At 38.9% G+C, this 22143-nt stretch overlaps 1 protein-coding gene across 9 annotated transcripts in view; it reads right to left on the bottom strand.

Moving 5' to 3' along the window:
- BICD1 (BICD cargo adaptor 1) overlaps positions 1 to 22143 on the bottom strand; it is a 167235-nt gene that overhangs the window by 7120 nt on the left and 137972 nt on the right. Inside the window, exons 7-9 of one of the 9 annotated variants that reach the window (XM_015628732.2) lie at positions 19286 to 19603; positions 18125 to 18315; positions 4520 to 4595 (exon numbers count right to left, since the gene is read on the bottom strand). In XM_015628732.2, the coding sequence (XP_015484218.1) occupies positions 4520 to 4595; positions 18125 to 18315; positions 19286 to 19603 (585 nt within the window). Of the gene's footprint in view, positions 1 to 4519; positions 4606 to 18124; positions 18316 to 19285; positions 19604 to 22143 lie in introns of those variants that run through there. The other 8 variants (XM_015628725.1, XM_015628729.1, XM_015628728.2 and 5 more) reach the window with 8 other exon arrangements.

Genomic DNA, 22143 nt, shown 5'->3' with positions numbered 1-22143 from the left:
AGTCCTTGCACCTCTGAACTTATTTGAAGATCACAGAATCACATGTCTTAAGTTAGATTCTGTTTCCCATTAGTGCTCCTGAAGATGAGTTTCCTGACTGTAAAATGGGTGGTGAGTGGGGGTTATAGAAGCTCAGGATCCCACAAGCTTTGTTTTGTGCTCAGCTGAGAGTTCAGTCTCAAAGTGTGTGCTGTTATTGACTATGACCCCTCAGAAGAAATAATTCTTTCCATGGCTATATCCATCCTTCTGTCATATTCTGCCACATGCAGATGCAGATACAGCATCCACAGAGAGATCTTACTGAGCTCTACCTTTACCTGTTCCACACTAATGACTATGTCAGGAGTGACTGCAGATTGACCCAAAAGGTCTGTATTTACTCTCAAACTTTTCCACTCATCAGGAGCGAGCTCCTGGCTTCAGTGTCTCCTAAGTTTTCAAGATAGGCTTAGGAGAAGCAGTAGTTTTAATTCCTTCAGAGATAGAAAACTCAATTAGAATCTCAACATCACATTTGGGGAAGATAAACAAGGAGGTGATTACACAACCCAACAAAGACTGGCTTACTCTTCTCCCTTGCTGCCTTGTTTCTTTTTAAACAGGACTCCTATAATTGCCAGAGAGGAACAGAAACTCAACACACACATTCCTGGCTCATTAGCAGAGATGTGTTTGTCTTCTGGGGCTTCCTTCCTAACTTTAAAAATAAGCAACAAAAGATGCTCATGCTCTGGGGGAGAGGACTGGTGAAGAAATGGCTGTAGTTACAACTAGTTATGTACAGCCTCAGTGGCCTGAAAAAACCTCTTTGAGACACGTAAGATTCTCCTCTACACAAATATAAATAACCATAATAACTTTACAGCTTGACCTTCAGTACAAAGCCAGCCATGACTGTAAAAACCATAATACAGACTGTCCCAGGCTATGCTCAGATTAGCAATTCAAAGAACTGTGCTTAGTTATATTAATTTTCTTCTCCTGGTAGTTCTGCGTTGCTTCTTACTTTCAAATATAAGCACACTTTGTGCCCAGAAGAAATAGAAAAATTTGTCTTGCTATTTCCTTTTCAACCAATAATAAACACTAGGGGCATTTGGAAGAGAAAAAAGAATTTCAAGGCTAGCAGGCACCTTTATAGCAAAATATATAACCACATCACCTGCAGCTCCAATAGATTTAAGTCTTTTTCTAAAACTCTGCTGTTATACCTTCCTCTCTTCAGAAACACAATTCATCCAGTTCATTAATGCAGATTACTGTAGCAGTACATAAACTAAAAACACATCAGAATCAGCAAGTGACACGTGGCATTGAATGTGCTTTTTATGGCAGTAGAGGTGCTGTGGCAGCAGGTGCTGGAGCTGAGTTATCAGACACATTGACAGTCACAGACAGCAGATTAATAACAAAAAGCAAGAGAGAGACATGGAAGAACTTGAGTTTCTGACTGTAAACAGAAAATAACATTGTTACATTCACCCAATGGGATATGTGTAGTTTTTGAAACATTTGGTTTTTAGAGACTTTTTCAGAACATCTTTTTAAATGCCTGTATCATTTGGGGATGTACTCATTCAATTGATGAATAAAGTCTGTGCAACTTTTTTGTGTTAGTATTTTTTACTGTGTTAATATTTTTAGTTAGTATTTCTTGTGCTAGTATTATTGTCTGGCTTTATGCAGCTCTCTTATTTTTTTTCCCTGGCACTCAAAATACTAATCAAGTATTTCTAAAATTAACTGGAAAACAGTGTGCAAAGCCCTTCAGTGTTTTCAAGTACTCTGTTCTGGCTTAGAGATGTCATTCACATGCAACATTGTCTGGCATTGATTGTAACTGCAACAAATCAGGAAAGGAAAATATAAACAGACCAATGATACTTTCAGAATGCAAAAATTTTGCATGTGTTAAGTTGCATGTTTTACCTTTCTTAAGATTTATTTTCTACTTTATATAAATAAAAGCATAATTTCATATTAAAAGGCAATATTAATTTAATTTGAGGTACCAGGGAGTTTTCTTATTAAGAGATAATTTGTACCTAGAGTTTTGGCCTCTGATAATGAAAATGAGGTTTTCACTGCATTCAACAGAAATCTTAACACAATCCAATCACGGACTTGCTCTTTATAATATTGGATATATTATATATATTAGATAGTGGCAATATTTTAGCTTTTTCCAGTATAGTCCAGCAGACAGGTAGCTACAGATGCTGGGAAGGGGGAACAGCATCCAGTAATTTTCAGGGCAGGCCTGGATTTGGTTGCTTGCCCCATATCCCCAGACCTAGAAACTGAGCTGATGGGTGGAAGGCAGAGTGAGACTTTTGTGCACTGTTGCATTAAAAAAAACCATGTTGCTTTAAAAAAAAAAAAAAATCTCTTTAAAAAAAGTCTCTTAAGGAAAGTTCTCACAGATCCTCCAATCAAGTTTGTTAAAACATGCAGATTCAAGCAAAAAGGCCACTTTAAAGATAAAATAAATTGACTAGATCTGCCCTGGAGTGTTATTTGGCTTGAAACTGCATTGCTTATTTAGTGAGATTCACCAAAGCCTATGCATTGGAATCCCAGTTACTAAAAATGCCAGAGTTATACAAGTCCCACTTAAAAACCATAGTGTAAATAATGAATGAGGGAAAGCTCTCTGTGAATCTACCTGTGCTGCGGTCAGGTTAATTAACTGAACACAATTAGACATTGAAGGATGTGGAAAACATTTGTGTGAAGCACAAGCCTTAACCAGCTCTTGTTGAGTCCTGAGTGAAATGCCAATGAGAGGTCACATTACTGCAGGAATTGTGTTGGAGACTTTCAAAAACAAGCACAGCTCTCAATTAAAATGGGTGACTTCAGGGCTGAGCAGAGCTCTCATTTGCCTCATTTGGCATCACCCTGTGACATAAATCGTATGTGCCACCCCAGTAGAGACTGTCAGAGGACAAGGAAGGGTGGAACAAGCTCCTGGCTTCCTTCTCTGCTGCATTTAGAAAATCCAAACTTCAATAAGTCTAATTGGTCCTTAAATGCCCTCAAATTGTACTCCAGGTTCCAATTACTTTATTTAAACTACTCAACAACTGATGTCATCATGCTGACTTGCATTAAATCTGTTGTTATGCTTCACTGCCTTACAGAGCTGGGCAGGTAATGTGGCTGAGGCAAGCAAGGCAGCAGTGTGAATATATCAAAGTCTGTGTTGTTTTGACTTCACCAGACAAGTACAAATCTAGGGGTAAAAAACAAAAGCTACCTGAAAGTCAATTTTGTGTGTAAGGTGCGTGTTGTTTTTAGGATGACTGACCTGAAGTTTTTCAAATATTAGCCATATTTTAAATTATCAGAAGAAGTTAATGTTTGCAGAAAAATGTACACAAGTAGCAAATCAGGTAGGTTTTCCATTCTGAGATGTTTTAAAATTGCAGAAGAGATTATTTAGCATTTAGAGAGGGATGGTAGTTGAGCATATTCTCCACTAGAAGAGTAGCTCTGGAAGGAACAAAATAGCCTTTAATTTAATTAAATAGGGTTCAAATAAGACTTGTTGACATTAACCTTCCACGTTTCCAAAGCACCTACTGCTAATCTCAAATTGCTCTTACATCTAAAATACAGCAATATCACTTTACTGGCATATTAAGGATTTTAAGTGTAACTTGTATTTTATTTTCTTTCAGTAAACTGTAGAAGTCCAAACTCCATATCAGTATACTTTCCAGCTATAATGAGTTTACACCAATTTCTCAGTAAAATTTTCATATTGCTCTTACATAGTAAAGAAGAAAATAGTACTTCCATTTTTAGGCAATAAAAGAGAGGCACTAACTTGGTCACTACAGTTCAGGCAAGGGCCTAAAAATAATGTAACCTATTTCAAATGAGAGCATAGACAGAAGTGAATATTTGCACAGAATGTCCCATGAACAGATAAAATTATTGTAATGTCCTTTTGTTTTGCTTAGGTTTGGGGGTTATGCCTTGGTTAACTCAGCCATCCCAGAAGCATGATGTGGCCTTTGCACCACCTATGAGCAAGGGCACTGGGAGTTGACTTTTAGAAACAAGATTAAAACCTGATTGCCTTGGGTCTGGGTTTCCAAGTCAGGGAGAACTTAGAAGTGTCTGCTAAAGTCTCACAAATGTCTTTAAAATGACACTTTACAAAAAGGAAGCCTACATCTACCCCTGAAATTAAAACCCCCCCATTTAAGTAAATCTTTCTAGCAAAAAAATAAATTCATTACTATTTTGGCATTGATGAAAAACTGCATAAAAGTATCAAATGAGGGCTGCAAGATCCAGCTTTGCATTTTTTCCATATTTTTACAGGGAAGCAAGTGCACGAATGCTGTGACTCATGTTGGTACTGTCACTGCAGAAATTACCACTGTTCTTCAAGCTGTTAAAAGCTTGCTGTCAGAGGAAAAGTGAAGAGTTTTTGTCTGAGGAGGAGGAGCGGGGTGGCAGGCATGCAGCTATGTGCAAAGAGAGGAGGGTTAGTGGAGTTTACCTGACAGTCTGGCAATCTGGCCCCCTGGCTAGTTGTGAGCCGTGTGGCGGTATGGAGGCAGCAGGCTGCTGACAATCTACAAGAAACTGATAAATTAGACATATATACAGAGAGATTACAGAGCAAGGGGTTAGTAACGGCAGTACACAGGCTACGCATCTCAGGGAGAGATTTAGTGAGGAATGTGCTCTTGGTGCCTTATCTGACAGAAACACCTTTTGTCTGATAGCAGTGACATTGGCTGTTGCCTTTTTCTCCTTTTCAGAAGAAGCACTCAAAAAATTTTTGTTTGTTTCCCTCAGCACTGACAAATTTTTGTTTAGACAGACAGCAGTAACGGGTGGTATTCAGGATCTGAGTTTAAACCTTGTACTTCTCATTTTTCTGCTCGTCATGAAGTAGTTTTGCTCACATCTAATATGGAAAGCATCAATAAAGCTACTCAAAATTTATCCAAAGGACTTATATCCATACAAAAACAATTATGTAATCTCATTAAAACATACAAGAAAGTCTCTTCAATTTCTGAACAATGCTTGTGAGATTGGGGTTTTTTGGTAGGAAAAAGGGAGAACTTGATACAGTCAGTTTCATTGTTTTGTCTCAATTATTTTATCAATTCTCTGTCAAAGAAGTTTCCACATCAATCACTTGCAAAGTTGTATTATGGTTCTTAATTTATTAAATAACAGTAAAGCCAAATAATCCTTCACTGCTTTGTTTTCCTGTGACATTGAAAATATGCAGACAGCTTTAGACTGGATAATACTTGTGGGGCTTCATGAAAGTAGTTCAACAAGACAACCCTGCTTTCTAAGTCAGTAGTGTTTACTGAGATTTACAGATCTCAAGATTTGCTCATTTTCTCTGCAGCATTCTGGCTCTTCATTCCACTGTCTGTGTAATTCAGATTGTCACACAACAGAGTCATCAGGATCTTTTCAAATATTGGAATCTATTAATGAAATTCTGACCCTACCAAAAACTGCTGGAGATTACTTTTCATCTCCAGTAGGATTTGCAGACCTGTCATCCTTCCTGATTGCTTCAACTTGATTCTCAACCTGTTTGATGGAATGGGGTTATTTTCCCCTAAACCTTAAAAATGAGACAAGGGACCTCCATGTACTCAGAAAGAACTTGATTTTTTCTTCCAATTGTTTGCTACTTAAAGCTCAACACCAATAATAATTTTCTCTTTACAACATAGATGTGTTTCAAAACCCCCTTCTATTCTTTGTCTCAATCAATGGAAGAACATGCAAGTAATTTGCTGTCAAGAGTGTTGAGATGACATCAGGTACTGCAGAGCAACACACCTTCATAGCACACTGAGCATCATATCCACTATTATAGTATTTCCCTTCCATACCAGCCCACAAGGCTTCTCCCTAGCTCCTGTGAAGATCTGTGCTGACCTCCAGTGGGTAAGAAGCAAGTGTACCCAAATCACTGGTTTCTTCCTGCTTCAGCAAAGAGAAGGGTTTGGACCTATTTTCTAGTACATAGGTTAGAAAAATATGTGCAGAGTTTGTGCCAGCAGCATTGTGTCCCGAAGCAGAAATGGAATAAGAAAGAATACTCTGCCACTCTCATTTACCAGGATTGTCACTATAGTCCTCACTGTATCCTTTAGCAGAGGAGTGCAAGACTTGGCAATGTATTTGAGTCATGAATAGAAGGGTCTGTCATTTCAGCACAAAGCTCAACTAAAATAAGAGGTGTCTGAGGAACAGACAGATCAGGCTAACTGCAGACAGAAAATTATAGCAAATAAATAAATAAGTAATGCTTTATTCTAAACAAAATAGTTTGCAGAAGTCCAAAGTAAAGTCATTCCCAACAGGTTATACAAAGTTGTCAGTGAGGAAAGAAATACAGAACAAAATGCTGCGTGATGAAAAGGTGCAGACAGATTTCACTAATACAGAAGAAATTGTTCCGACAGGCTTTTCCAGAACAACACAAATGACTGATTTATGATCCTGTTCCAGTATCTCAAACCTGCTGCAAATATTTTATGATGCATCTTGATCTGCTACATTTGGCAGAACGCTTGACTAGCGAGCCAGGTCCTGGGAGGATTATGCAAGCTGGGTAATAACTATTTCAGTGTGAAACACTATTCTAGCTGGCGTCAGCAAAGCTCATGCAATCTGGCTCACGTTCACATCAGGACCACATCTAGTGATCCACATGTCTTAAGATGACTGAATCGTCCTCCTACATCCTCCAGGAGTGAAGTTTCTGAGGATTATGCTAGGAAAGAGCTAAGCAGAATGCATATGGCTTGCATAGACACATTTCAAATTCAAAGGAGCTTCTTATCTACTTATGCCCAAGTAGCTGTGCAAGAGCTAACTTTATTCCTTCTATATTTAATCCTTTTAAGTGTTTTGGAGGATTTATGACACCCTTTTCTAATGTCATGACAATCATAAAATGACTTCTTTCTACTAAGGAACTCCAGCCTGTATTAAGTAAATGTTTGTTTCTTTCTGAAATACTCTGCTGAAGGTTAAAAGTCTCAAAAAAGTCTTTACTAATTCTAATGTCACATGCCATAAAGACAAGGTAAGAAAGACATGCTTTCTATTACTAAAAAAAAGTAAAAATAAATTTTAAAATCACATTGAAAGAAGCCTTTTACCTGTACCTTTCAAATATTAGGGCCTGTCAGTCAAGCTGCAGAGTGAAAGGACAGTCTGTCATTTATGTAGAAGGTACTTGGGGTACAGACACAGTTTACACTTTTTGGTATGTCTTCTGACACTACCACCAAGAAAATCATCAATAAAGTTATTAAATACAGACTGTCTTATTTCTCCATCATCTTCACTTGCTGTTAGGAAATAAACCACTTTGGGGCAGGGGATGAGCTATCTGATCTCAAGTCCTTTTACCATTCCATGAACCTACAACAAAGAAATTAATTTTAGCCCTCATTTCAACCACAGATGACAAAGAGGATCTGCTATACACAGAAATCCACATGCCAGTTTTCACTGAATTCAGCAGGACTTGTGCTGGCAGATAGAGTGTCTTGTGACACTCTCCAACAACACTTACCACTGGAATTTTGAGGAAATATTGGAAATTTGAGGTTTAACTTGTGCTATATGTTAGTCCTCTTTCGATTTTTCAGTTCCTGACATTTTAGCCGCTTGCACAGTGACGATATAAAGGGCTCAGAGATTTCCTCTCACACAGATTAGCCACTGCTGATTTTCCTTTGGAACCTAATGCTCAGTCCTAATCGGGCTAATCAGCTCCTGATGTAAGAGCATTAAAAAAAACCTAGGCTCAGAGAAACTACATCTGCTCACATGAGCACTGAATGTGCTACTATAAATTATCTGCTGAGAGCAAATCTCACCAAAAAGAGAGTATTTTCCTGTGCTTCCCTTTGGATCAGTCACAAAAACAATGTGTTTCTCTGGTGTCACAAGATGTGCTCTGCCCTCCAGTCTGTGGAGCACATTAACCAACACAGGTCTGCTTTCCTGGGTTATTTGTGTCTGAGATGGGCTTGGCTGCTGGTGACATCAGCAATGTCCTCTGTGAAAAATCTACATGCAAGCATTTCCAGTCCCACCTGCTCAGGACCCAGCACACTGCAATGAACATTTCAGCACATTCTGACTCTTAGGAAATTCCTTATCTCTACACAGTGCTCTCAAACACCAAGACTACTCAGAATTCCAAGATAAGCATAATAGATTTCTAACTGCATTTAGTTCTGTTAATCAATGGAATTTTTTCCCCTCTTTTATCTGAAAAGGTAAAATGGAGAGCCAAACAGCAAACCATCAGCAGTTACTGTAACATATTTTGCATTTCTGATATGAAAACATTTGGAACAATCTGTTCTTGATAAATGAAAACCTGTCAATAAATGTTTGTGACCAAATGTGAGATTGAGGCTTTTTCATTCTGCTAAAACAAACCTTGCTTAGCATCCCATTTATCACTCCAGGCCAACAGAAGCTCCTTCTTTCCTAGGTAAAAGTTTTCAGGCTATCTGACTTCATGTTATGCTACAATGTCAATTGAACTTGCTCCACCAAGTCTGAGGAATTTGATAATATGTCTATGAAGCTATTATTGACAATTTACTTGAAAAGATAGTATGATAATGGATTGTTTTCATCCCTGAAATGTCAATTTAATGGGAAAGAATGAAGGGTTAATAGCATGAGTTGAAAGTAGTGGGCATAGAACAGATGAGTAGCCTTCTGGCTGTGCAGATGTAAAAATGTGTTACATCACAGAGCAAGACCTACAAAGACAATAAATCGATCCTCTCTGCTCAAAGGTAAGAAACAAGGAAGATTTCCAAAGCAAAAGACAAATGTGAGATGTCAAGAAGAATGGAGCAGAGGGTACTAAGATGCTTGCCCTCTTCACTGAGATTTGTAGAGATACTTTCAAGCTGCAATCTGACAGGATGAGAAAAGTCCCCAAACTGTTTATATACAAGGGTGACAAGGACATAAGTTTATACAATCATTTGACAGCTGATTTCACTTATAATTTATCTTCATTTTTCTAATGAATGACAAGAAACCTTTGACTTTCCTCAAGGCCAAGAGGAACTTTAAGAGGTGACAGTAATCACAAACAGCTGGTGAGAGAACAGCTGTGACTTACCTTTGGAAAAAGCCACAAACAATGGCGCAGGTCAAAGATTAGAAGAGTCTCTCCCTTCTCCTGCTTCCAGGGTCAGTTTGAGTCCGGAAATAACACAGTTACCTCTGCCCTACACACAGCCCCAGCAGATTGGTCTGCCAGCTGAAAACTGGAAACTGAAACAACTCCATGATTCTGCAGGCTGCCCTGGGAGGAGAGGCTATGGTGGAGCAGCCTCTGGGGTTCCATCTGGACCTGGCTGGTCTAATTAACCCCAGCTTGAACAGAACAGGATTGAGTCAGCCTGTCCTGGCCTGTGAGCCAAAGGAGCAGTGTAGGAGGACTGTCCCTTGTGCAGAGCCATTCTACCACTCCAGGAGGGCCAGCCCCATCCTGGCACAGCTGCACACCAGCAGCCAAATAAAATTCACCATGTGCTGCTTAGCTCCTGCACATTTTCTAGCACCCACATTACCTGCAATTTCCCACTGTCTGAATTTTGCCTCAGTTCCATCAAACTGAATAATGGATCATTGATTGGAGATAGAGAAATGTGTCAACCAAGTATCATTTTCAGCTTTCTTCATGTAAAAGGTAATCTACTATGAGATTCCTGTGTTGAGAGAGGAAATACACAGGTAACTCACAGCTCAAGCTTACTATTCAGAAAACTTAATAGCTTAGATTACTTTTGATTGGAGAAGCTACATCAACAATTAATTATTCCACTGCTTATTTCTTACTCTTCTTGAAAACTATTTAAAGAATAAGAGATGTGAGCATGCTGCTGAACTCCCATTGATTACCAATATCTATACATTGCCCTAAGATGCAGCAGGACAGCAGTAGGATGCATCTAAAATCCTCATCTCTGTCATCTCCCCGTGCCCATCTTCTTTTTCTGGCAAAGCATGCCCAGGAATGATCCACTGTTTGTCTCTACAATCACAAGCTCCTGACACAGGCCCTCCTTCTGCTCCTCCTCCTCTGAGCACCTTAGTACAAGGTCAAGCAGAGTTAACCTAACAGAGGGTTTGCTGTTAAATGCTTCTCAAGAGCCAGAGCAGGTAGGGAGTTTAACTGCTATTCTCTTATGGCATTTAGAGAAATGCTATTTATCTTGGTGATTTCCACAAATGGGCTCATGGAGCATCACTAACCACTTCACACAGCACAGACAGCCATGGTTTAATAGGTCACTGATTCAGGGGCTTTCCAGAATACATCAGGTTTCTTGGCTATGTCCTAGTGAGTTCATCTATACAGCAGCTACACTATATGGAGTGCTTTTACCCTTAATTTCCTCATTCTGCGTGACTTCACTTGTATTTTCTTTTTAGACCTGAATTTTCCCAAATCTAGAGAGCTGTTCCCCCATCAGTCCACGTTTCAGTAATAATGTGCCTGCTAACTCAAAGTATAGTGATAAAGCCATATCCCAGCCTTGCTTTTCCTGTAGCTCATATTAAGAGTAGCTCTTAAAAAATAACTGATAACCTTGTCATTAACGAAATTAGTGAAGTGCATTTTTCTCCAGTTACAGGTTCAGAACATTAAGAGGTTTCTTGTTACCTCTGTAGCCTTTTTCACACTTTCTGTATCATGACGTGTTTCTGTTATTTGTCAAATGGTTTCTGTGAATGCTTTAAATAATTCCTCATTAAATCTACTGAGAAGCTAAATAATGGGTTAGTAAAACAGCAGAAATGGAAATGGCATAAGCTGAAAAATATATCTTCAGTTCTTTTATATACAGTTCATAAAAAGCACATTTAGAAATGTCTGATGATTCATGAAGCACTTACTAAAAGATACACACATTTTAAACATTTCAAAAGAGGAAAAGAAAGGTCTTAAAATTACATAAATCATCACATTTCAGTCTTGTTGTTTACCATGGAAACATAAGTTGAGGACACATCTCAGGTCACAAAATCATCCACAGCAAAAATAGTTGCACTATTATATGGATAAAGAAGGGCCTGATCCAAAGTTTGAAGTCCGTGGGAACAGTAACTTTAGTAGGCTTTGGAAGAAACAACGTAAGTTACAATTGTAAGGTTCTATGGCCCTAAAAACATGCAGACAGGGAGATACAACCAAGGACACTAGTCTTGCTTAAAGAACTGCTGTGAGCTTCCTCCAAACACCACAACATCCCAAGGAATTGCTCTATCAGAGAGCTAAAATGTCAGCATGTCTAATTCAAACAAAGACTCACTTCTGTTTTGCCTAATTTATGAGGTAAAAAGCACAGTATTGAATATTTCTGTGTATTTGATGGCAAAAATCAGCAAGTCATGAAACCCCATTAAAACTTGTCATAAAAGAAGATAGAGATGGATGACTTTTGTCACCAACACTGTAAGGTTATTTCAATCTCTGTTTTAGTTAATTGATAGGACTGGATTCCAAAGCCCAAAATTTTCAGAAAAAGCAAGAAATATTTGGTAAAATGCCTTAAAGATTTCATGTGTCATCTGTATACCTGTTTAGCTAGAAAAAAACCCAGAAGTCTAAATAAGACTTTACTGCAGAACTTTAACAAATGATGCTAATGTAAACCTTTCCATCCAGCAATGATGTCATAGCTTAGACAGAGAGAGAAAAATGTCAATAACCTTTTAATGAAAATACACAGCAGTAAGGCATGGATTTCACTGCAATCTCTTTTTCTTATTATTACTCTTTAATGTTTTATCAAACAAATTAGGGCTTCTATGAAAAACTGATTTTATTTCAGGATTACTTTCTTTATACAGTGAAAAAACATAATAAAAAATAAACTAAACTTGTAGAATTGCAGTGAATTCATGCCATAATAGCTAAATCATATTGAAGTAGATAAATTATATTGATCAGCATGAAATGCATGGGTTTGGTCTCATCAGTGGCAACTGGAAAGCTAAATGCAAGAGAGGAAAAGCACAGAGTGAAAAGGTCCTGTTCACAGTGGCACCAAGAGGTAAAAGTACATTTAGCCAGATGAATTCTTCATCAGTTACAGCCAACCAATGTCCTTGGCAAGGACACTGTTCCTCAAATTCAAAACGGCCTCCACAGGGACAACACACCATGCTTGAAATGGCATAAATATGCAATGCTCATTAAGCTGAGATAAATGAGCATATCAGATGCAGGACATGGCCCTGAGAGCAGGAAGATATATACATGTATCTGTATATATGCACTGATACCGCTCATCAAACAATGAACACACACAGATACAAATATGGCATGTTTACAGAACCCACAGAAAATAGGAGAATGCAGAACAAAAAAAGAGAACACGGATAATAAGTAAATAGTGACTCAATTATCCCTTTTGTGAAGAGCATCATATTCATGTTTAAAAAACCCCTTACACGTGATTTTTTTAAAAACCTACTAAAAACATATAAAATCCATTTTTTATGAGGAGCAGAGACAGATTAAACCAATACTGCATGAGTCTCACAACAGCCAGTGGCCTTTCTGATTGTACAAGCTCAGAGACATCTTGCAGCTACAGGATCATCATCAACACAAGCACATTCCCAGTAGATAAAAATACAACATTCTTTCTTAGAAAAATTATCCATGGATCTCTAATGAGATGTTCTAATGAAGAGCTCTAATGAAGCAAAGGGCTATTTGTACTCAGACTAAATTTGTGTTACCAGAATAAAGTTGTGGGTTTTTTTTAAAAATAATGGTTGTGAAGAACTTCCATGCTTTGGATTGCTTGGATGAAACAAAACAAACTTTCCTGAGGGAACAATTCAGCCTGACTAGTTAAATTTTATATGGCTGCATATCTTACATAATGGTGGCTTGGTTAACCACTTGTCCTGCTTTTCAAGAATAAACTCTTTCACTCAATGTACAGAACTGTTAAGAAGCCAGTATAAAATTATCTAACTTAAAATCAGCACAGAAGGAGGTATCTAGATCTGAAACATGTTGATTTTCCTCTTCATCAATCTATAAAATTAATTCACAAAGGAGAAGTAAGATATATTTAAAATTCTTCACTGTGTGACCTGAACAATCACAAAGCACCCTCCTGGCAAAATTCAGTTCTGAGCTGACAGAGTTCCTCAAAGGACTTCCTCCACAACCATTTTTAAAGGAAGCTGTGCTTTCTGTGTTCAGATTTCTGACAGTCCTGCTGTTTCAAAATTGAGAAGTGCATAAAAAAAGCGAAGCTGAGATAGTTGAGAAGTAATGCCTAGAGCAGCAAGGCTTAGAGATTTGTGAGGTGCTTTCTGACATTGGTACTTCAGCTCAAAACCAAAGCTGTTTTTGGCAAAATATTCCTAAACAAACAAAAAATGTGCACAGCTAAAGTCCTTGAAGTAAACCCTTTCCATCTCACAAGGAAAGCAGACACAAATCTGCTATCAAAAATGTGTTACTCTGACCTTTACACAGGCACACCTCTCCAGGCATCAGAGAGGTGTCAGCCTGAAAAATCTCTGCTCATTTTCCCAGTCCCTGCATCCAAAAGGGAAAGGTAAGGCAGCTTCTACTCACAACACACATTTTGAAGAAGATTTACCATATCTTCACACTCCCTAAACAAAATGAAGAAGTAAGAAGGAGGAGCAAAACCAACAGTCTTGCTCCACATGCCAAGCTCCACTTTAAGGTTATTGAAAGAAAAATACAGAAGGAACATGAGCTTATGATTACACAGGGAATAACCTTTTCTAGAATATTTTGGAAAGTTACATCTAAAACACCGTACTTTAAAAAACTCAAAATACAGAAGGAAAAATATTTTAAAATTGTATAAGAGTTTATTTCTCATCTCTTGAGCCAAGAGGGGTTACTCAACACCTCACATGGCCTATCACAATCCCTATAAAACTAAGAACCACCCTACTCAGAAGACCCTCTGCTCCTTTTTGTGGTAAACTGTGTTTGTGCTACATCGAACAAAACAATGCATTTGTAGGTTTCTTACCTATTCTTCACATTTTAAACTACTCTCAGTGTAAAGACAAGTAGTAAAGACAACTCTTAAGCAATTTCCCTTGAGTTCCAGCTTAAAGATTTAATTGCAAGACTTCCTGGGACCTCAACATTTGGGTCATTGAGACTTTTATTTTCATTGTCCTTGTTAGCTTTAAAAATACTTTCCACCTACAGATGCTGTAAGTTTGTTCTTGGTGACACTCCAGGAATTGCCTTTGGGATAGAGTTTTAACAAAAGAAGTTAAATTTTATGGTAAGAATATAAATCAACAAACAAGAGCTAGTTATTTGTATCATATTGTGATTCATATTTGATTTTCTGTAAGTATAGAGCTACGTCAGAAATTAATCTTGGCTTATTTTTTCAGTAACTATTATATACTCTTAATTACATATGGTAGGTGGTGAGCTGAGTGCCTGAGCAGTTGCTATACTATTATGTGGAATTTTCTGTGCTGTCTTTATCTTCCACATTAGTTTCTTCTTGTGAGAATTAAATGCCAGGCTGTAAATCACTCTTGAAAGACAGCTGAAAAGCAAGTGTGCTTTCAGGTTTCTTGTGCTTTCATAAATGAGCACCCATACAAAACCACCTATTTTTGTAGGTTTGTTGTCTTTTTTTAACAGGTTTTTAGAAGAGCCATTTTATGGGATGGTTTGTAACAATTAATCTGAGCACAACAAAAATACAAGTTTGGATGACAGCAAACTAGCATAGTTCTGTTGAAATCCATGGGTCTAATCCTGGACTGAGTCAGCCAAATATCTGACCTCAGCTGGGCTTGGAATTTGAGGGAAATGTGTTACATTTAAGGCTGCTACCTTCCCTTTTCTATTGTGAAAAAATAAAATAAAATCGATACAGCAGTACAGATTTCTCTGAAAGGATTGCTCATTATTATGATCTTATGATATGTATTCCTTCAAAAGATGAAACACTTCATTTTTTACAGTGTTTTCCTGTGTGAGATTTTAAATACTAAGCATAAACAATAGGGGAAAGAAGCATCCACCCCATTTTGTTGGGAGAGCGCTCCAACAAAGGAGTTTCTCAGGCGGTTTGTTGTTGACTCGGGGTGAGAACTGCAGCCATTGGTTAACTGTTCTTCTCATAACCTGTTGGGAAAGCTTTTACTTCAGGTACATCTTCTACACAAGGATCTTGATGTAATTTTAAGCTAAAATAGCAGAACTTCATATTCAACTTTTGGAATTGCCATGCTAAAGTATCTGATAGAAAAAAGAGTGCTGCCAAGGCAGATACTACAGGGGACCTTTTTAGTCTTGTTCTTTCCTCAAAGAGGTTGAGAGAACCATATTTCATATTTGGGATATTAGGAGGCACCTAGTGACTTCATATTCAAGGAGTTTGAACACAACTGCAAAGGAAAGGTCATTTTTACAGTGTTACACACAGCCAAACCTATCACTAGGCTTTCTATATGCCCTGACTTCTTCATGTAGTAGGGAAAACAAACACAAACACATCCAAAGGTGGGCTGAAATTGTGCTGGGCACATACTGGCTGTTATCAGAAGAATAAAGAATTGAAAGTGTAAAAATACATGCTAGAAGAACAGAAGCAAAGAAGAAACAGACAAGAAAGCTAAATGCATGCCATTGCCTAGGAAAAATGGAGCGAGATACTTTGGAAAAGCACTGAGTGGTATTTTTAGCCCCTGTGGGCTGTTAAGAGCTATTAGTTCAATTAGAAAGCCCAGATCAAGTCCTTCAGTCGCAGCTTTGTGTCAAAGGTACCTGTGTGCTGATCTAAAGCTGAGGGCGTTCAAATGGAAATTGAGCAGGACATGGCAATCTCTTGCTTAAGAGGTCTTCAATTCAGCCGCTCTTCCTCTGAAGAAGGCTGCCAAAAGCAGTCCAGCTTTCCCCCTCCAGGTATCCAGCAGCAGTCAGAGCAAAGGCAGCCTCTTCTGCCAGGCACCAGTCCAGAAGGAGGAGCAAGAAAAACACAAGCACAGGCATAGCTTGCTGCTGCAGGGGGTTCATGGAGCAGAGGAACCTGTCCTGTACCAACTTCAGCTATTTTGGCTCTTGGTCTCAATCTCCAACCAAACACATTCCCAGTTATAGCCTCCCAGTCCCCACATCCCTGGGAGCTCATGAAAGAACAGGGAAGCTCTCACATCACACAGGTGAAAAATTTTAGTGAAGGAAATAGTTCACAAATGTAAAAGAACAAAATGAAAACGTGTTTCCATTTGATGTAGGTTTGATTCATTCTTACTCCACACCTGGGGACTCAGCCTCAAGCCAAGCTACACTTCGCTCCAAAGTGTTTGAGTTTGGATGCAACTTTTTTGCACCCTCTCTGATGAAGAAGCAGGTGTGGGTTGTTACACTTCTTGCTGCCTTGCTTGACTGCACAAATCATCTGAGAACAGGAGCTCTTTGTGAGATAAGGCTCTTAAACATTCTCAGTAAAAGCAGCAGAATAACATTCTTCACTGTTCCTTACTTTCAGGAAACAGATAATTAGACAGATGGCAAAAAAATCCTACTTGGTACATCATTCCTTTCATCTGTTAACAACAGTAAGAAATCTTCCAGAAACTGGTAAAAATAATGATGAATAATTCCCTGCCTAATCCTCAGCTTGGTTCTAAACTGGTCCTGCCAACACTGGAATCTGAATGCTCAGAAAAATCTTGGATTTGGACCTGTCAGTCTCACAGGCTGAGACTGAAGCCATGTGATGGTATAAAATTCTGACAAACGCATTCAGAAAGTTGAGATTGTTGCAGATTCATAAGGACAGCTGAAACATAAATCAGTGACCCTGTCTCAAGACCCTTATACTCTAAATATATAGAGATGTACCTAAAGTGACAGGTAGGACTCCAGGAAAACATCATTTTCTGGACAATTCTACCTTTCAGGCTGCTTCATCCTTTGGTCTCTGTTACTGGACAAAAAAACTGTGTCAGTGTTTCTCAATCGTGTGGTCCATACATCTGTGATGTTCCATGAGATATCAGATGCTTCTTACCCCCCACTCCCATGTTTTTCTCCTCAGGAGACAGCTCTTTGATTTATTTACTGCAGCACACCCTAGGAAAATGTCTTGTTTAGACTCTCTGCAGTTTTACACTTGTCCTCTGAGTGGGCGTTACTCACATGGCACTACTCAAAGACACTGATGACACTGGGTGAGAAATATAACCTACTAAAGGGTGCTGCTCATCTTCCCAGAATAAACATTTATTTGAGCAGAAACTACTTTTATTTGTTTTAGCTTTCATATTCATATTCAGTTTTCCTATTTCATACTTATGATTTTTGTGTATAACATATTTCAAAACAAAGAATGAACGAAATTACCACAAGGGACAAGACTGTGCCCAGTTAAAGGCTAAAGGTCCTGCTCAGGTGCAGAAGATAAGAAATTATTAGTGGTTCTCTCAGGAGAAGAAAGCTATCACACCTTTGAAATGTCATCCCAGTTTGCATTTCCTTTCTACGCCTCATTTGAAGCAGACGCTACATTTTGGCAGGAAATTAAGAGCAAAACCTTCTTGCATAGATAAACTTCATGACTCAATTTATATAAACTAAGCCTTCTGTGAGTTGAACATGACTCTTTGGAGAAACCTGACTGAATGCCCCAGGGTGAGAAGACGGGTGCTGCGGAGGCTCCTGCATACTGCCAGCCTTACCGATCCTCACACATCTGACTCCTCTATCCCGTGGGATTTGTGCTTTCCAGAGGGACTACCAATGCCACCACCAGGCTAAACTCCACCACCCAGGCACAGGGGTGCAGCCTCTGTGGATGCCAGTGGATGCACCCACATATACCACAGCAGGACTTTCCACACTGCATCTGAAACCAGTTTGGGCCGCTGCTGGCAGAATGTCATCTCCCACCACATGTGACACAGGAGGAGACATTTTGCTTTTCAAGAAGGTGCCCAAATTAAATTGCATCTGCAGTGCTGAGAGGATCCCCTGCTCTGCTAACCACTCAGCACCACATGCACCCAAGGAAAAAATGTTTACCTGGTGTGGCCACGGTTAACCTTTTTTCCTTGCTGAGACGGTGCCCATGGATGAATTCACTCATGGAAGGGGAGCCCCTCAGAAGATATGATTCTGTGGAGGCGGGATGAGGGGGGGCTCTTAATAATTTCTGGAGGTAGGTCCCTGAAGTCCTGGGATGGCTCTGATCACAAAGGGAAGGTGAGAATAGTCTTGCAGGAGATCCAAGAAAAATACATATGGAAACAAAAGAGTTTTACTTTAATTACCTTTCAAAGCCTCACAAATGACAATATCATCTTAACTTGCTTAACAGGCAAAAATCAACTATGGTAGACACCCCATATCATTTCCAGAGCAGGACACCTTGCCTACATTGGAAATCCTCATTCACCTTAGGGAAGGAGGAGATGAGGTTGGGTTATATCTCAGCATCCTCAAGTCAGCTTGTACAAGGTTCCCTGATTGTTCTCTCGGTTTTGCATTGTGATTAGAGCATACAAGAAAAGGGGATGATTATCTAGGACTTCTCTAACAGAGTCCACTTCATCTTCAAAACCACGGAAAAGCCCACACCTAGAGAGTTTTGGCAGGGGCAGGCACAAGACATGAGCTCACTGCTTGAACAGCAAAATATTTGCATTAGGTTATGAATGGCAGCCATCCCCTTCAAAAGGTTTCTTGCTCCCATGTAGAAAAATTGATCTGAGTGAACACATCCATATTCTTTTCACACTGATAAAGAACAAGTGAGCACCAGAGCTTAACAAAGAAATGCAGTTTCTTTCATGTTAAGCACTAAAATGCTCATAGAGCACAATCCTTCTTTTATTTCAGATGCTCATTACGGAAAATCATAGGGAAAACTTAAAGAAAACTTATTAAAGAAAATACATTCACACTTAATATTAAAGACATACAAGATGCACCGAGACACTGACAGAATATAGTGCAAAACACTGCATTCAGAAGGAGGAAATAACAGTGAGTAGGTGGATCAGAACCACATGTTGCCAGGCTTTGAATTTCATACTCATATCCTCCCCGCCTCCTCCTCCCCAGTCAAAGTACGGAAAGAAAAAATGAGAGTAAAAAAAGGAAACATCATGTTTATAACTCAGTGAACGACTTTAATGCAAGTCTGGCTACTGCACTGTACTGTAAAGATCACTGCATGCATACCTTTTCCTCTGAGTGCCACTGCTGACCAGTAAGTTTGGTTGCTGTGGGCCCTGACTATGCAGGAGGAAAGTGTCTATGCTTGGCACGGTGGCTGATGCCTCCTCACTTACTTTAGGGCTGCCGATCTTGCTCTTTCCCAGCTTGCCTTTGCTGCGTCGGGATTGCTCATGGTCGAACTCTAAATCCTCCAGTCGCTGGGTCAGGGCAAGTTTTTGCTGGATAGCCATGCGCAGCAGAGAGTTCAGGGTCTTCTTCTCATCCTCCGCAGCTGCCAGCTGCCTCTGCATCTCATCCAGCTGTGTGACGTACTCATCACACCTGCGGAAAGACAGGGCAGACATCTGGGGAAACGGCCCAAGAACCAGTTCTACCCGTGAGCACATTCCTGGGCTTCAGTTACAGAGCCAAACTCAGATCCCAGCTTTTGCTGACCCTAACCCTGACAGCAGGCAGCCTGAATTCTTCTGTTCCCACTTTGAATAAATTTGGACTTGGACCTGCATGTCAACACTTCCCATTCAGCAAGAAAACCTGTGCCTATATTAACATAGTCTATGACAATGTAATGTGTTTCTGATGCAGATAAAAAGCAATTGGAGGGGAAGTATGGGATTTTTTCCAGTTTAGACCACAAATAGTAATTTTGGGTGCTGCTTCTACTAGTAAGTCACCATTGATAATAACATTTACCAACTAGAAAATACTATTTTCCACAGGCAGTAACATCCACTTCAAGAAAGTATTACAAAAGAAGACTGCAAGTAGTTTGAACACTTGACACATCAGATTTTGTGAAATGAGAAATCTTCAGTTATTTACCCTTGTTAACCATTTATTACAATGATTACCATTAGTTACCATTGATTAAAAGGGTATTCAGGAAACCCCACACCTGGAAGTTACTTCACATTTACTGTTGAATCTCTTAGATGTGTTCATTGCTATGGTCACCTACTCCATTTTAATCCTCAACCTTTTTTACCCATATGAAAATTATCTTTTCATTTGCTTTAGATCTCTGAGAACTAAAACCACCTTTTTTTATGATTTGAGACCAAATTAAATTTATTTCTGCTTTTAGCAATACTTCCCAAAGTTAACAGAAAAAGCAAGGCAGTTCAAAATTGTCTTAAAACACTTTTTGAAGTGAAATAGCTTCAGTTTGATAGCAACAGACCATCCAATCAGTAAGACCCAAGAGCAATAAAAATAAACATATCCCAGCAGTGAGATGCTTCACACACAGCAGTACTGCCTGACCATCAAACACTGCCCAAGGACTTTTCATGTTGAATGATGCAGCTTTCACCACACCTCCTTCCCACAAGATCTAAGTAGCTTTGCTATGTAGCTGCAATTGTGTAATGGATGAGAATGTAACTTTATCAGTATCACTTACAGAAAGCAAGCATAAAAAATTATTTTAGTCTTCCTTATCAAAATGGGTGATGCAATAAACCTTTGAATTACTGTGAACCGAGGGGATGAAACTAATTTCTCTGAAATTTTAATCTTCCCCTTGGGAAACAGAAACAAAGTATACTTGAAAATATGTAGCTAGTTATTCTTTGCACACAAATACTTATATATATATGTTGCACTCCCCTTTTCAGTAATTCAGGCACTGCAAGCAAAATTACCAAATCAGATACAGCTTCATCTAGTTTCAGTATTATATTTCTTCTACAGGACCTTAATAAGCATGACTGTTGCTACCCAAGCCTTGAGGAAAAGAGATACTCATGAAATGCTGACTTAAAGCCAATTTGCACACCTGTTTCTGCTCCAAGCTGTGAGATGTCTGTTGGTGCTCAAGTCAGTTTCCTTGACAGAGACATGAAATCAGCATTCTGAATATTATAGTAATTTCTATTTCAAATCAATTTACTTTGATGTCTGTGTTATCAGAGTTCTAAAGCCTCATTTTTGTAACCAGATGGGTCTTGTATCCATGTCTTTTATTCTCTCCTGCTTTCCTCTTTGTTCAGGAGACTTCTTTTATTTCCAAATGTGTTTCCTGTTGAAAATTTTTAGACATAACACCTGCAGCAACACCTGTGGCACACTGCCACTAGAGGAATGAAATATCTTCCTTTAATATGCCAATAAATCAATTTTGTTTTTGGAAAAAGATAGATTTTTCTCAATCCTTAGAAGGTGTTCCAGGTATTTGTGGATCTGATTTGTAGAACAGCCCAACTGAACAGCTAAGAAACAAGTGCAACAAAGGTGGATATTACTAAGGCAGTCTTAGATGAACCTGCTATGAGAAATCTGGACATACCATATGCTATTAGCTGGTCCCATACTTGAGACAAAACCAATCTCATTAATACATTTTCTTGCTGTTCTGATTAATTACATGTCCTCTTGTCCTTCCTAGAAGTGTCCCAATAAGAGCAAGCCCACATTTCTGGTAGTTCACTGCAGTGTTTGGGTGGTTCCAGTCATCTGACCTCCACCATGACTTGATGCTTCTAATTATTTTTCACAAACACATGGTCTATTGTCTTTGGGTTTTTGCTGCTCAAGCTTTTTTTATTTTATTTTTTTATTTGAGAAACAGCGTTCAGAAAGGTTAAACCTATATCACCCAAGAAAAGGCCTTAATTAACTTTAGAAACTGCTGAATTAACAGCCTCAGGTCTCCTGGAATTTTGCAGCAGTGAAGGTTATACTGTGTAGTGAGAGGTAACAACTGCCTGCAGCTATAGAATTTCCCTTCACTGAAATATTCCCAGCTATGTGCAAGTGTAGCATAAAAGGAGACATGTTTCCAATTGAAAAAGAAAAAAGCATTGCACACATCTATATTGCCTTTCACCCACACGTTTGATAAACACTCACCAAGTCTCACA

This window comes from Parus major, chromosome 1A (assembly GCF_001522545.3).
Source record: "Parus major isolate Abel chromosome 1A, Parus_major1.1, whole genome shotgun sequence".
Taxonomy (NCBI): Eukaryota; Metazoa; Chordata; class Aves; order Passeriformes; family Paridae; genus Parus; species Parus major.
This window is presented reverse-complemented; position numbering and strand designations above follow the sequence as displayed.